The sequence below is a fragment of the Argopecten irradians genome, chromosome 5, assembly GCF_041381155.1.
Source record: "Argopecten irradians isolate NY chromosome 5, Ai_NY, whole genome shotgun sequence".
NCBI lineage: Eukaryota > Metazoa > Mollusca > Bivalvia > Pectinida > Pectinidae > Argopecten > Argopecten irradians.
In genome coordinates, this window is record NC_091138.1 from 38,125,170 (window position 1) to 38,141,161 (window position 15,992).

The 15,992-nt window shown below is 36.6% G+C and overlaps 1 protein-coding gene and 1 long non-coding RNA gene across 2 annotated transcripts in view; both read right to left on the bottom strand.

The window, feature by feature from the left end:
- Positions 1-595: 595 nt before the first annotated feature.
- On the bottom strand, positions 596-1,696 carry LOC138324563 (uncharacterized). Its single transcript, XR_011208643.1, has 2 exons — positions 1,555-1,696; positions 596-895 (listed from the first exon to the last, which is right to left on the bottom strand). It is a non-coding gene; the product is annotated as an uncharacterized lncRNA (long non-coding RNA).
- A 1,549-nt stretch (positions 1,697-3,245) lies between these two features.
- LOC138323766 (RYamide receptor-like) overlaps positions 3,246-15,992 on the bottom strand; it is a 37,782-nt gene continuing 25,035 nt past the window's right edge. The window contains exon 3 of the mRNA XM_069268595.1: positions 3,246-4,545. Coding sequence (XP_069124696.1) covers positions 4,132-4,545 — 414 coding nt within the window. The 3' untranslated portion in view covers positions 3,246-4,131. The remainder of the gene's footprint in view (positions 4,546-15,992) is intronic.

Sequence of the window (15,992 nt, forward strand, 5' to 3'; positions counted from 1 at the left end):
TGTACTGTGACGATTAAAGAAAATATTCGGAATATTATAACGCTGATTTGACACATGTTGTGGATATCAAATTGGTTTAATAGTGTGTGGAAACTATTCATTCATCACCACCAGGCACGTTATTTTCTTTATCGAACAAAAAAGAGAAAAATAAGAATTGGAAAGGAACAAAAAACAAGTCTGACAAATAGGATGCATTAAGGAAGAAATAATGAAATTCTAATTCAAACAAATTTCCATAACCTTTGCCAAGGAATGAGATATACGAAAATGCACAAAATGATGAAATGTGCAGTAGATAATTAGATATTAAATTCCTCAAAGCCTTGATGTGCGTTATGATGGGATTATCTGCGGTAGAACGTTGAGGACTTCACAAAATACTGTAATGACTACCATCTGAAATCATATTGAATTGTTATATATAACTACCATGTTCATTTCTTGTAATATTTAATACTCAAATATAGTTATTTTTTTAAACTCTTCATATTCCTTCGTAAACGGCAGTCCCTGGTGAATAACGATAAATACGATTACACGATGAATAATATTACTAAGATTTTCAATATTCGAAACACAAAGGAAGACTAGATATATTCAATGGATGTATTGCGTTACAATTTCACATTTCCCAGTCTGAGAATATATATGTATAAATGGGAGTTCATTTTAATATAATTATACTCTTCCTGTCACTCACCAATCAATCTTCCAAAGTAAAGCATTCTCTTGTAAAATATATCTTATTCAGTAACAATACAAGACACTCATTCAAACTTTGATGATATATGTATTTATATGAAATCCTATGACAATGACTCACACGTTCTCACTCTCCAACACACGTTCTCACTCTCCAACACTCGTACTCACTCTCCAACACACGTACTCACTCTCCAACACACGTACTCACTCTCCAACACACGTACTCACTCTCCAACACACGTCGCTCTCTCCAACACCGACTCACTCTCCAACACACGTACTCACTCTCCAACACACACTCACTCTCCAACACACCTACCACTCTCCAACACACGTACTCACCTCCAACACACGTACTCACTCTCCAACACACGTACTCGTACTCACTCTCCAACACACGTACTCACTCTCCAACACCGTACTCACTCTCCAACACACGTACTCACTCTCCAACACACGTACTCACTCTCCAACACACGTACTCACTCTCCAACACACGTACTCACTCTCCAACACACGTACTCACTCTCCAACACACGTCTCACTCTCCAACACACGTACTCACTCTCCAACACACGTACTCACTCTCCAACACACGTACTCACTCTCCAACACACGTACTCACTCTCCAACACACGTACTCACTCTCCAACACACGTACTCACTCTCCACAACACACGTACTCACTCTCCAACACACGTACTCACTCTCCAACACACGTACTCACTCTCCAACACACGTACTCACTCTCCAACACACGTACTCACTCTCCAACACACGTACTCACTCTCCAAACACGTACTCACTCTCCAACACACGTACTCACTCTCCAACACACGTACTCACTCTCCAACACTCGTACTCACTCTCCAACACACGTACTCACTCTCCAACACACGTACTCACTCTCCAACACACGTACTCACTCTCCAACACACGTACTCACTCTCCAACACACGTACTCACTCTCCAACACACGTACTCACTCTCCAACACCGTACTCACTCTCCAACACACGTACTCACTCTCCACAACACACGTACTCACTCTCCAACACACGTACTCACTCTCCAAACACACGTACTCACTCTCCAACACACGTACTCACTCTCCAACACACGTACTCACTCTCCAACACACGTACTCACTCTCCAACACACGTACTCACTCTCCAACACACGTACTCACTCTCCAACACACGTACTCACTCTCCAACACACGTACTCACTCTCCAACACACGTACTCACTCTCCAACACACGCACTCACTCTCCAACACACGTACTCACTCTCCAACACACGCACTCACTCTCCAACACACGTACTCACTCTCCAACACACGTACTCACTCTCCAACACACGTACTCACTCTCCAACACACGTACTCACTCTCCAACACACGTACTCACTCTCCAACACACGTACTCACTCTCCAACACACGCACTCGCTCTCCAACACACGTACTCGCTCTCCAACACACGTACTCACTCTCCAACACACGTACTCACTCTCCAACACACGTACTCACTCTCCAACACACGTACTCTCACTCTCCAACACACGTACTCACTCTCCAACACACGTACTCACTCTCCAACACACGTACTCACTCTCCAACACACGTACTCACTCTCCAACACACGTACTCGCTCTCCAACACACGTACTCACTCTCCAACACACGTACTCACTCTCCAACACACGCACTCCTCTCTCCAACACCGTACTCACTCTCCAACACACGACTCACTCTCCAACACACGTACTCCTCTCCAACACACGTCTCACGTACTCACTCTCCAACACACGCACTCACTCTCCAACACACGTACTCACTCTCCAACACACGTACTCACTCTCCAACACACGACTCACTCTCCAACACACGTACTCACTCTCCAACACACGCACTCACTCTCCAACACACGTACTCACTCTCCAACACACGCACTCTCTCCAACACACGTACTCACTCTCCAACACACGCACTCGCTTTCCAACACACGCACTCACTCTCCAACACACGACTCCTCTCAACACACGTACTCCTCTCAACACACGTACTCGCTTCCAACACACGACTCTCTCCAACACACCACTCTCTCCAACACACGCACTCACTCTCCAACACACGTACTCACTCTCCAACACACGTACTCACTCTCCAACACACGTACTCACTCTCCAACACACGTACTCGCTCTCCAACACACGTACTCGCTCTCCAACACACGTACTCGCTCTCCAACACACGCACTCACTCTCCAACACACGCACTCACTCTCCAACACACGTACTCACTCTCCAACACACGCACTCACTCTCCAACACACGCACTCTCTCTCCAACACACGCACTCACTCTCCAACACACACACTCACTCTCCAACACACGTACTCACTCTCCAACACACGCACTCACTCTCCAACACACGTACTCACTCTCCAACACACGTACTCACTCTCCAACACACGCACTCACTCTCCAACACACGCACTCGCTCTCCAACACACGTACTCACTCTCTCCAACTCACTCTCCAACACACACACTCACTCTCCAACACACACACTCTCTCTCCAACACACACACTCTCTCTCCAACACACGCACTAGCCCATTCCTATGATACATTCGTGATACCCGAAATCCTGGTCCGTTGAATACGTTGGTGTCACGGTTATAAATATTTAAACGTTTAAATGTCTTTGTCAATAAAAAATGTTATGTCTACGTCTGAATGGCGGATCTTGATGACATTGTGGCATTATACTGTAAAGGATATAACATCGATTCTATTTAAAGATTGGTTTCAGCAAATACGTCCTTTGTTGTATAAGTATAAGACATTTGCGTTTATACACTTTTTTTCTAGTATAAGTTACTGAAATCAGAATTATTTGAAACCCATAATAAATCAAGATCGTTAATAAATTCAAAATTACTAAAAACTGGATATATTAACCTAAGGCTCGACTAAGAAAAACCTAAGATAAAAGATTAAATATTTCTGCGAAGAACACAAATCGAGCACAAAACCAGGGGGAAATCATCTTTAATTATTGATACTGCCATTGCTTGCAATCATGAATTGAGAGAATTAGAAAATCTGCATTTTGATGTTTCAGATTTCTGATCGAAAGATACACACATAGCCAGGGCCCTTCCGGGTCCTCAAAAATAAATGATATGATAAAATTACCTTGTAAATAATTATATACTCTCCCTTCGTTCCAAACGATTTTATAGTAACCCAAATTCACATATACGCGGAAATTCCTTAACATCGGGGAGTATATACAATGTTTTCATCACATATTTAACTTCGTATCATCATTAACGCAATCAACCAAAATATTTTGTAATTTACAACAATATCTAAGGTTTTTATTGTACACACAACTCTGAAATCTTTGTCTAAATTCATCACCGTTTCTCCGCCATCGCTGTATATTCTGCGTTATATGCTGCCGCCTCTTTCCGTTTTGATGAATTGAACCTCCTTAGACTTCCGTTTACAGACACAGACGTTGTCACAGTTAACGTATCCTGCCTCCTTATTCGCTGCATTTCTATTTCATCAGTCACATTCACTAATCCACATGTGAAACAGTTCAACACTTTCAGGAATCCATTTCTGAATTTAGCATTCATCCAGCAATATATGAATGGATTATACATACAATTACTCATAGCGAGCCAGTGTGACGTCATCCATATGTAGTTCATTCCTTTGACGTCATATACGCTTGGATCTACGTCCCCAGCAATGTTCAGTACATGAAGAGGTAACCAGCATATTGCGTATATAATCACAACTGTTATCATCATTTTTATGATCTGGAAAGACAAAACACAAAAGACATATGTAAATAGTTTCACAAAAAGCATGTTGTAATTAGAGGATAAACGTAAACGTTATAGAATATGTACTCATATTTACAATTGAAACGATTTCTGTATTAATAAACTATGTTGGGGCAGATCTGTTTGTTTCTCAATAACTTTAGTGCAGAACGTTACTCGATTCGGTGCGTATATTGGCGGACATCCTCTGACATTCCACGAAATCACGTGCCAATCTTTACAAATAACACATGTACGAGACAATCGAAGACATACAATAAAACACGTTTATTTTTTTAATGCATTATTGCTATTTGACATGAATAAAAGAACTGAATTATCATAACTATTTTTGTGACGTCTTGGGAAAAAAGGGCGGGATTAAGTTGTCAAGTCAAGTCAACGGCGCGCATTTTTGAATGGCTGTTGCGCGTGGATCAACATGACGGCAGTATAAGTTTGACGGCGAATAATACAGGTAAATGATTGTATTTGACGTTTTTGTTGATTTTATTGTTTAAAGAAAATATTGTAAATATAAGGATTAACCTCTTACTTTGCTTTGTTTATGAGATGATAAACCCAATGGAGTAGTCGGTAAATGTACGTAAACGTTTCGCATTTACGCAATTTACCTCGGGCTCAATTGGGTTTATCATCTCATAAACTAAGCAAAGTAAGAGGTTAATCCTTAATAAAACAAATGGTCGTTCACGTCTTTGTTCTCGTTATTACGAAAGAGGCTTACATTCCTTCATCCTTGCATTATTTTTGTGAGTTTGGTGTGCTTATTTGTTTGATTAAAATACGTCCTATGAACAGCTAGGGTCATTTAAGGACGACCTCACATGTATGCGGTGTGTGAAATGTCTTCCTGTATTGTTGAAATCGGTTTTCTAGGATTCATGTTATTTCGAGTTGAACACTTCAAAAATGAATACATGAATATAGACTTACGGTTTTTCGTAACATCATTTCGCAATATCTACTTGTTTTGACTAGATTATTTAATTATACCAAGGCGATTCCGGAGTTTTCACAACTAATCTTTAAACAAACTAATGGTGAATAGTTTCATTTCATAAACACCTTTAATGGGAGTTTCTCAAGATGATAATGATATAGGTTTTAACCTAAACATTAAAAATCAAATGGTGCCAACAATATCACGAAGTGAAATTAGTTATTGTGTGTAATTTCAGTTTTCTTAACTACAATTGGCTTAGTGTTCACATTGAAAAACATTGTTTTGTTGTTTTGCTAAGTAAATCGATGGCAGGCACTATGTGGATCATTTAACGTCATCAGAAAATGTTTTTTATGTTAAATACACATGAAAGTTAAATTGGAGACAAAATACAAGTGCCCGGCATGCAAATATTTTGCAGTGTTCGTGTTATAAATATATTTTTAGTCCTGAACTTTTTGCGATATTGCTCTTGCGCAATTTCAAAAATTGCGCGACACCTAGCATTTATTGTTTTATTGATTTATAGACTCATTGTAAGCAAAATACTGTCCAGGTCATAAAGATAGAGGTGTCATGACAACCGTTTGACTGTGAACCGATGTTTGTTTGGAATTCGAACAAAACATATTTATTTCAATTGAACACATACTTCCAATTCCATTCTTGTGAAGAATGACTTTTGTATATATATTTGTCTTACTATATGTTTCCCGGGATTGATTGCCTGCCAGTCTGTTATAAGTTGTGCAACTCAACTTGTTTAATTTTTCAGAGCACATACATATCAAAGTATAATCCCCTCAAGAACAAAAATCGCTTAATGCTTTCCTGTGCAATTGATCATGACTAGATGAAAGATGTTTCTTGGGAATGTTCTGCGTTGGTTATAAACATTTGAAGGACGCTCTCCGTCAAGCGGATAGATCACCGAGAATACAAACGACGATATATGCATGTTTATTGGCAATTCGCCTTGTAGGATTTTTCTAGTTGCCAGTCAATTGTTCATCTCAGGTTATTGTGAATACTACTGAAGTCAAAGAGGCTAAGAAATTGCTAGTCTACCAAGATATCAAGGTCGGCAATTTTGCTACTTGAAAAGAAGATGAAATATTTCACGGAAATGAAATCTGTATCAGTCTGACACAAATGCAGCACGAAATCGTAAATCATGATCGTTTTTTATATACTCTCAGACACTCCACCGATATGTTTTGTACTAAAATTGATCAGGTATGTTAGATTTTTCAGTCATATTATTAAGTTCACAAAATATTTTCGGCACCTTGATCCAAAGATGATAGTTTTTCCACTATTTTTTTTCCATATTTAGAAACAATAAAAAAATCAATACAACCGGCGGAGCACACTATATAATCCATATAATATTTAATACATTAAAAACTAGAACTGGGTCGCCCGTTGTCAGTATAATGTGAACGGGTGGGTGGTTTGTTCTGTTTCTTCAGCGGCATGATCCAGTGATAAAGCACGATGCAAAGGACAACAGTTCGACTATATAAGAAGACACAACACGAATATTCCGCAGCCTCCCAAAACACGCACCTCGCTCTTCACATACGCAACACGTCGCATATATTGGAAGCCGTCCTTACATAACTCTAGTTGTAAATAGGACGAATATTTAATCAAACAACCGTTTTCATAGTCTGTATAGTATTAACTCCATTATTCTGGTATCCTTAGTATTCTCTCAACATGAATACAAAATCTTAGACAAGTGTTGCCCTTATACGAAATCTAGGGAGTCAATTATATTAGAAATCAAAATGTGTCAGTCACTCAATAAGTTGACCTTTTTATACCTATTGTCTTTGTCGCTGATGTATCCAGCATTTGTTTTCTTATAAAGAACTTACAATCAAGTCACCCGCACGCACTGCCAGGTGCACGTGATCTATGAAGATTACCATGCTTGACACATTGTCCAGCGGAGTACTAAAACGTGGCAGATCATTCATTATATGTGACGTCATAACCTGTCAATCACAAAACGTACGGCTGGACTGATAAGGAAGCACGCTAATGGTATTCGTGCCTTTCAGAGACAGGATGTAGATGGTTTTGATGGTCGATGTTTTTACTGGCTTGAGACTTCACCAGTTTAGTAGCTATATCACTACACATCAAGTGTTTGGGAGATATTAAGAGCACCTTAACATGCATCTTTATGTAGTTTATAGCGAGGGTGCAATGGATCGGTTTAAAGTTATAGTCGTTCAAATAAGCTATTAAAAATAGATGTGTATGGCGATTACGTAACATTTGTGACTTCTATAATTACATTTTTCTTTTTCCGCTAAGGATGAGAGACGATATCGTGTATTGTACGAAGTCGTTTTGCCAAGATATCTCAATTGGTTGAAAACTGGCTTCAGATTTTATAAACTGTGAGAATAAACAAATACAAAGACGTTAGAATACACATAATAATACCCGTATATCTGTTTCTATCATCAATACATGCATTGCTATTTCAAACTATCTAAAATCTCCTAAATTCTTAATTGTGTATCGTTTGTATCTCGATACAGTGAAACGTTAAGAGCACATGTGAGGAGAAACCCTCGGCAATTTTACCAGACTTACAAGCACGAAATTAATCTTCTCGGAAATAATGGCCGTGTGCTTTGTTTATGTATGGCGTCTATCTCTGCGGTAACGAGCACTCTATGGAAACGTTAGAGGTAGTGGAATGACAAGTGGAATGGTTATGTATATCCTTAATGTTTCTAATATTACCATCTTTATGGAATGATGAAACTAATTGGCTAAGTTTAGTGCGTATTCGCAATTATTCTGTGAAGTTAAAATCGTAGTTAATGAAATGATAAAAAAAATATCAATACATACTGTATTTGAGGAAACACGTTGTGTGATTTAAATTTTAATATTCTCATTGATATGATATTATTTCTTTGTTTCTTTAATGTGCTGTCTTCATTGTCGTCCAGGACGTTCATGGATACACATTATGTACAATCATTAGGCCAAATAAACATTCCGTGAATAGTTGATAAACATATAATGTTACTTGATAAACATATTACGTTGCTTATTTTTCATATTAGGCCAGTTGTAACATCATAGTGATATACTCTCCACAGAGCAGCATGTATATAATGAAAACAACTGGACGACTATTTCCCTTCTAGACCAAAACATCATCATATGTCGACCTATCCGAGGTTACACACACCCAGGTGGCCTTGCTCTATCGTTCCTGTAAATGAAACCTGACAAGGGGATGGGGATCCCAGAACGATTGCTTTGCAAAATTGCAATACAAAATATTTACATAGCGTGGTATTCCAATCAGTTCCAGAGGCCGGTCCGACCTTCCATTGAAAAGTTCCTGTAGGTCAGGATCGCGATTGGTATTGGTTTAGTGTGGTCAAGCTATATTTTACAAACCTTACCTTGAACTAATGTATCAAACAATTATGAATGAATGTGAATGGCAGAACATCAAGCGATTCTGTTTCCGATCATCTAACTCTTTCGCTTGTCTGTTTAATTCGATTAGAAGACAGACATGTGCACTAAATTAATAGGTCTGGAAATTAAAACAAAAATAACAAAACAACTGTTTTGATAAAATTTTCTTGGACTGTTTAATTTGACTTGAACTCTACCCAGTCAAATTAAACCTCACTGATATATGCCGTACAGCGGATTCTAATGTCCTACGACAAAATATCAGATTAAGATACAAAAAAGACGCTTACGGTGAGCGCATATTGCAGTGTCGCCTTCAAACAGTGGAATAATAGTATTAACAATGTCAATTCATCAATAAACACAAGATTTCAATGATATAAATAATTGCATAAATTCGAGGTCAGTCTTCTTTTCTTCAAAGACTACTTTTTTATCTCGTTCTTTATTAGACTTCAACCAAGTGTTTGTTTATTTGAAAAAAAGTCTGAATTATATCGCAAAGTCGAGGCACACCAGTGTGAGAAAAAATATGAAAATATGAATTGGCTGTTGTTCAACGCAAAGTATTTTAAAGACAAACCAAATTGTATGATCATATATAATCTTAAGATAATATAAACTGAAAAGTGATATACTACAACGATTGTTTCTGATACATTTCCGTGTATGTGCATTGTATTTGATTATTTTGATATATTTGAGTGTTTTGATGTGGCTTGATCATGCAATGTATTATTTATATCTATATGTAAAATTGCCATTTATACGTATTATAAGAGTTGTCCTAGGAAAGACAAAGCACTTGACGCTAATTCGTTTTCAATGTTCGGCTAATTAAATGAAGTAGCAAATTTTCCTCTGCTTTAGAAAGAGTTGATATCATTATACATTATATAGAGAGGCTCCCGACGTCTATCGTTACCCCGATCCATCTCTTAAATATCCTTGGTATCGCTGATACAAGGTCAAATGTATAAACTCGCACTCAGTTGTCATCAATTTTTTATCAGATTTACATCACAAATCGCTCACGTCTGCAATGCATCCCAAGCCGGATATCAAGGCACTGCTTAGATGCATTAACTTAATCATACCGGTTTCAAGGACACGAACGCACCATTAGGCACCAGGTCTGAAGGCTTACATGGAAGGATTTAACTACCATTTGGAAACATGTCAGAACGGAAATATAAAAAACAATGGAATTGTAATGTTTTACAGTATTAGTCATTAACAAAATGATCTAATAGAATAAGTTTAATATGGTTTAAAATTCTAGTCATGGTCAAAAGGCGTTTGGGTTCAGTTTAGGAGATGATCGAGAATTAAATTTATTCCTATGTAAGGATTTCTATGAAAATATTAGAAGCGGTGTTAATTGGAATTGAAACGCTAGATTGTGTTTCTTTCCTTGTTTTTGTGTTGGTTCTAAGGGATAGAACATTCAGGATTTAAAATAATTCCACTATAGAGTTTTCAGTGCGTTTCAGTGATAGGGGCATATTAACCGCAGCATGATTGATATATTTTAATGTATTTAATGCACGAATTGGTTTATTTCAAAACACTTAAATAAGCAGCGAATTATTAAAAAGAAGGACGATTCTAACATATATTTCAGTGAAAATAAAATTATACAAAAAAACTCTTTCAGGACAAAATTTTCATCTTTCAAATTCATTTTAAATTGAAAAATATACAAAATGTGATTTAATTGAAACAAATACTATTTGAAAAACAACACCGAGTAGTATTAGTCAATAGAACAATACGGAAGAAGAAAAAGCATATTTGAAGTTTTTATGACCATTTGTTTAGTTAATTCAGGGATTGATTTTTTGCACAACTAAAGCCCCCTGTCTTATGATCGATCCATTTGTCTTGCAGAGAAATAACTGCAATTTCAACGAATTTTTTGGCAGTTCGCATTAAATCGTTTACTAAAGGCTAAAGTCACACTAAAAGTACACGACAGTTTCGCTGTAAATAAAAAAAAAATGTTCACGCTAGTAGAGGAATATGGATACTGTCATTACTAATTTGCCACGCTGCCAAACATCTCTCCTGCCACAAACTCATCGGTTGTATATCTTCTAAATGTAAATTTTCTATTTGTAAGCATTCTGTAACAATGTTTTGCCATATTACACCTTACTTGCACCAAGGTCTTTATTTGCGTCGAATTAAGACTTATTCTAGCATATGACAAACACTCTCAAAACGCATCTCGAATTTAAGCCAGCGTATTTTATGTCGATCTATGCTCGGTAAAACGTAATGTCGTAACATAGTTTTTAGGACGGACTAGGTATGGGTTCTATGTAGCCCTTTCCATATACTCTTATCGTTATAGTTTTAGTTAAGATTGAAGTGGTCAATACGATATCGGTTAAAAGTGACCATGTATACATGTAGTTTGCTTATACCAGAATGATAGACTTATATATGTCCATGTTCCTAACTGTTCCAATATTCGAAATAACAAACCTTTTTAAAATTCAAAATTTTGAGAAAAAACAATGAATTATTTTTAACATAATAAAGTAGCCATTTTGTAAAATAAGTTCATATTTCCCAGGTATATTTGATAACAAGTTAAATTACAATACCAAAACTCAACAATCCCATATCAACAACTAACATCTTTATCCATTCAATTAAATTCGATCTTGATCTGCTAATAGGCAGCGTACACGGTGCTGTCACTGTAAATTCATAGTTTGGGTCAAGACACATTGATCTCCCGTTGACTTATAATAACCCTTGATTCATAAGCTACACATCCTGGGCAATCACTTTCGACGAAACACTTTATTTTGTCGCCAATCTCGAATTAATAAACATTCGAGCACGAATCTTCACAACACCAAGACCGGTAACTGTACTTATTATCCGTTCTGCTTGTTATTAGTCTGTATCGAAATGTCCAGAATGGGGGCAGGGAGCGGTCATCTGGACGAAACAGCTCGCAGACTACCTGCTTATTTTTATTTTTGACCAACGCCATGCATATAAATCGTGAATCTATTTGACACCACAAGGATCTCCGGCGACACAAACAACTAGGAGCGTTTTGACGGAAGTGGATTTATTGAACTAAGGCAATATTAAGCAAGTCTAATGCAAAACCATTGCAGGCAATTGGTATTTTTCAATTAACCTATTGGCTACGCAGGATTTATTACCGATGTTGCTATACGATTGCTTAGTCATCAAATGGTTGGTAATATCGTTTGATTTATATGGCCTTAGATTGCACCGCTGTGTTACTGTAGGACATACTTCGTTGGCTATTCATATTGAACATTAATAGTTTGTAAGCACGATAACACATACCATTACATATAATATTAATTACATAGTCAAAATATTGGATCAGAGTCGAAATGATTGGGTAGGTCGGATTGCACGGACTTAATATTTCACCTATGTGATATGACCCGATCGTAGAAAGATATGCGTTTCCCCAGTTTGCTACCCCATTACAATCATTTGATTCTACCGATGTCACCACGTGGCTTTTCACTATTTATGTCTTTTTCAAATCTCAACTTCAGTTTTTCGATTTTTAATTTTGCTTCATTAAAGATGCTGCACCGCTGACAAATGGGTTTTTTCTTTCAAATACGAGAGTAGGCGATTTAAAAAAATATTATTCAGTTGCAAAATTTACTTATTTTACACCATTGCCACCATTGAAACGGTTGAGCTTCAAATTTTACTTCAAGATAGAAATATTAAAAATAATGAATTGCATCCCGAAAAAAAGTCTGTGGCGCTATGTTCTATATGGAATGAAGTACTGATTGCGCATGCACTAAAAGTAAAATGAATTATTTGATATTGTGTTGGTATTAATTAGGCATATATATACACGATTAAACACCAAATATTGTTCAAATGATGAATATCGTTGATGTTCTGTCGGCGATGGAGCATTGTTTGTTTGTTTGATTAATTTACGTCCTATTAACAGCTATGGTCATGTAAGGATGGCCTCCCATGTATGCGGTGTGCTGCATGTATGTTGTGCGAGGTGCGTGTTTTGGGAGACTGCGGTATATTCATGGTGTATCTTCTTGTATAGTGGAACTGTTGTCCTTTGTTATAGTGCTATATCACCTTTAAGGATTAGATGTCATACTGAAAACATAATGTCTACAAAGATCATATTCTGGAAATATTTTCTAGCAAAATGTAGAGACTCGTATATACATATTTAATTAAATAATTTTACTTGATTGTATCATACACCCTAGTTTAGCGTTATTGGTGTATTTACGGTTCATTCACAAAATGTACTAAAGTCTAAACAAAAGTAAACGAAGTACGGAATGAAAGACAAACATACTGTATATTTGAAAACATTCAGGAAACACATTTGCGTTATAGATTTAAAATACACAAAGCCTCATTATCATAAGTATATACCACAGTCTCGCAAAATATCGAACGAAGTTCAACACTCGTATCGTAACTACAGCCCTTAACTGATATTAGCTGTTGATAAAAGTTTAGCATGATAAAAACCCCAAACAAATACTCGGTTTTTTACCTTTCAACATTGTTCCTTTATAAATGATTTAAATGAACCTAACATTTTAAGTCGTAATGAAAGTATAAGATCCCTTGTGGCGTCAGACTTTATGTTAAGTTCACTTTTGTATTACAAGAGAGCCATAACTAGTCAATAACTATACGTTTAAGTAAAGCCAGCTTTCCCTGTATACATTTTATGCATGACAATGCATGCATTTGTCGTATACCGTTAACTAGTGCAAATATCGTTCAATAAAAAGTGTCACCACAATACAGTTGATATTCATGCCAGTCTATTCCAGGAACCATCAACACATCAACATGGTATTATTACATGCCAATATCTCGGTGATTAACCCAGTGAGTTCCCTTTCAGACATGTTAACCGGATATTTGTATGTCAATCATCATATCTTCTGCATTTCTGATCAAATATAGAGGTTAAAATGCCATTTACTTTTTAATCCATATAGAATATTTCCTCACTAAATTGCAGCTCAACTTTTTATTGTATTTAGCAAAAACGAAGTCAAAGCCATAACACAGTACGTAAGAGAATATATGCTTTATATTCTTAGTATATGCTTTTTATTTTATGCTACAATAATCATACAGTAATGTTTAATGTTAATTTAGTAAATCGGTATCATTTTTCCACAAACTGAATTTTAAACTTAATTTGTTTTCTTGATTTGTTTATTTCGTTTTCCTTTCTATAACCAACTAAGGTAATTTCGTCTATACCTGGTTCGTGTTGTGCGCGTGTGTGTTTTTGAAATAAGATGTATATGTTTGGGTTTGGGTAAGTGGAATAGTGGAACTTGTCCATTTTACATTTACATTTATGTTGCAGATGAACGCAAAAGAAGTCATTGCATATAAGTGTAAAACTTCGAAATGGTGTAATCGTTTGGAATATCAGACCAGCACCACGTCTATATATGGTGGCAATCTTATATCATTTATTTGTGACGTGTCAGGAACGGTAATCATTTGGAATACTTGAAATTATTTTCCCTTCTCCGTAAAAGTCGGTAAAGCAAACTTTAGGGATATGCACTTTCCACAGCAGCCCTTGATGTCAATGAACTTTAATCCCTATCCATTTAAGTAGTCCCGACCGATACATTAATATTTAGCATATATCTGATATTATCCTATTTACCTCTTCTTGGTATTTGATCGAAACCTGAGGGTCTTGCCTATTTTAATGGTTAAGCCTCTCTGTCATGTCAGATGTGATTTTTTAAACTGTACTTCAGCAGTTCTATTATCTTATGGTACCATCCTTGTAGCTTCCAGAGCTTTATTGTAAAAATATTGGATGAGGATTTACATGGAAAGTGTTATGTGTATATCTCTAGGTCAATCATCCATATATAAAGTACTATCACCGGTGTCAATGGAGATGTAACATTAATGAATTAAGAGGTTTGCTCTTAACCGTTTTATATATACATATAATGTATATGACCAGGCCAATATCTTGATTCCGTTACTAGGCACCGCCATAAAGATGATAGTTAAAGGGTCTTTGTGTATGATTAGTAAGCACAAGAGTTTCTTGCTGTGTCGCTGTCACACCATACAGTCATGATGTTACATATTCTTACGTGTAATTTTAAACACACCTTTACTCTAATATAAATTCTTTTATACACATTTTTCATTTTTAATCAGAGACAACGGGGACTTTACCAAATATTTAAAATCAACAGAACATTTCATTACAAGGATTGCTTAATCTATACGAATAACACTGACAGATATAAAGCAGCTTCAAGTCAGAATTACAATTAGTTATGTACATAGGAGCAATGTTAACATTAATAAAACACAGATATGGAATTCGGAGGATTTTTGGAACAAAATTGATTGACATAATCAATAACAAATAAAAACCTTATGTTCACGTACCAAATATTGAAAGCTGATTATGGCGCGAAATAAATCAATGAATAATTAGGAATTCCAAGGTGATGATTTTCGATATATTTATTAATAAATTGTGTTTAATTAGTATCACTATAAGCTATAGTTTAAATTGTTACCTTATCTTCAGACTTAATAACGTTTTTCCATTAGCCATCCAGCTCTATTGCTTTTCCATTCAAACATTTTATTTCTTTTACCACTGTAATTGGCAATCAACTGAAGTACTCCGAACAAGGTGTAAGGTAACAAATCGTTTCGATACCCCTCGGGCTCGCTGATGAGGAACAAACTAAGTATGAAAGTGTAGCAAACACTTCAAAACAGGAACCGCTCTGGATGTTATATCGGGTTGGGTTCACCATATCCCGCCAATAAAAGACGACATTTAGACTATATCAGGAAGTTAGATTCGAGAGGTTAATGCTCCCTGTTTTTTTTGGGATGAACGACAATTAACATCTAGAGATTATCTTGCCACAACGCACTTTGGGAACATTAATAGGATTACGTAGTGTCCACTTGATGTCAGGGATGC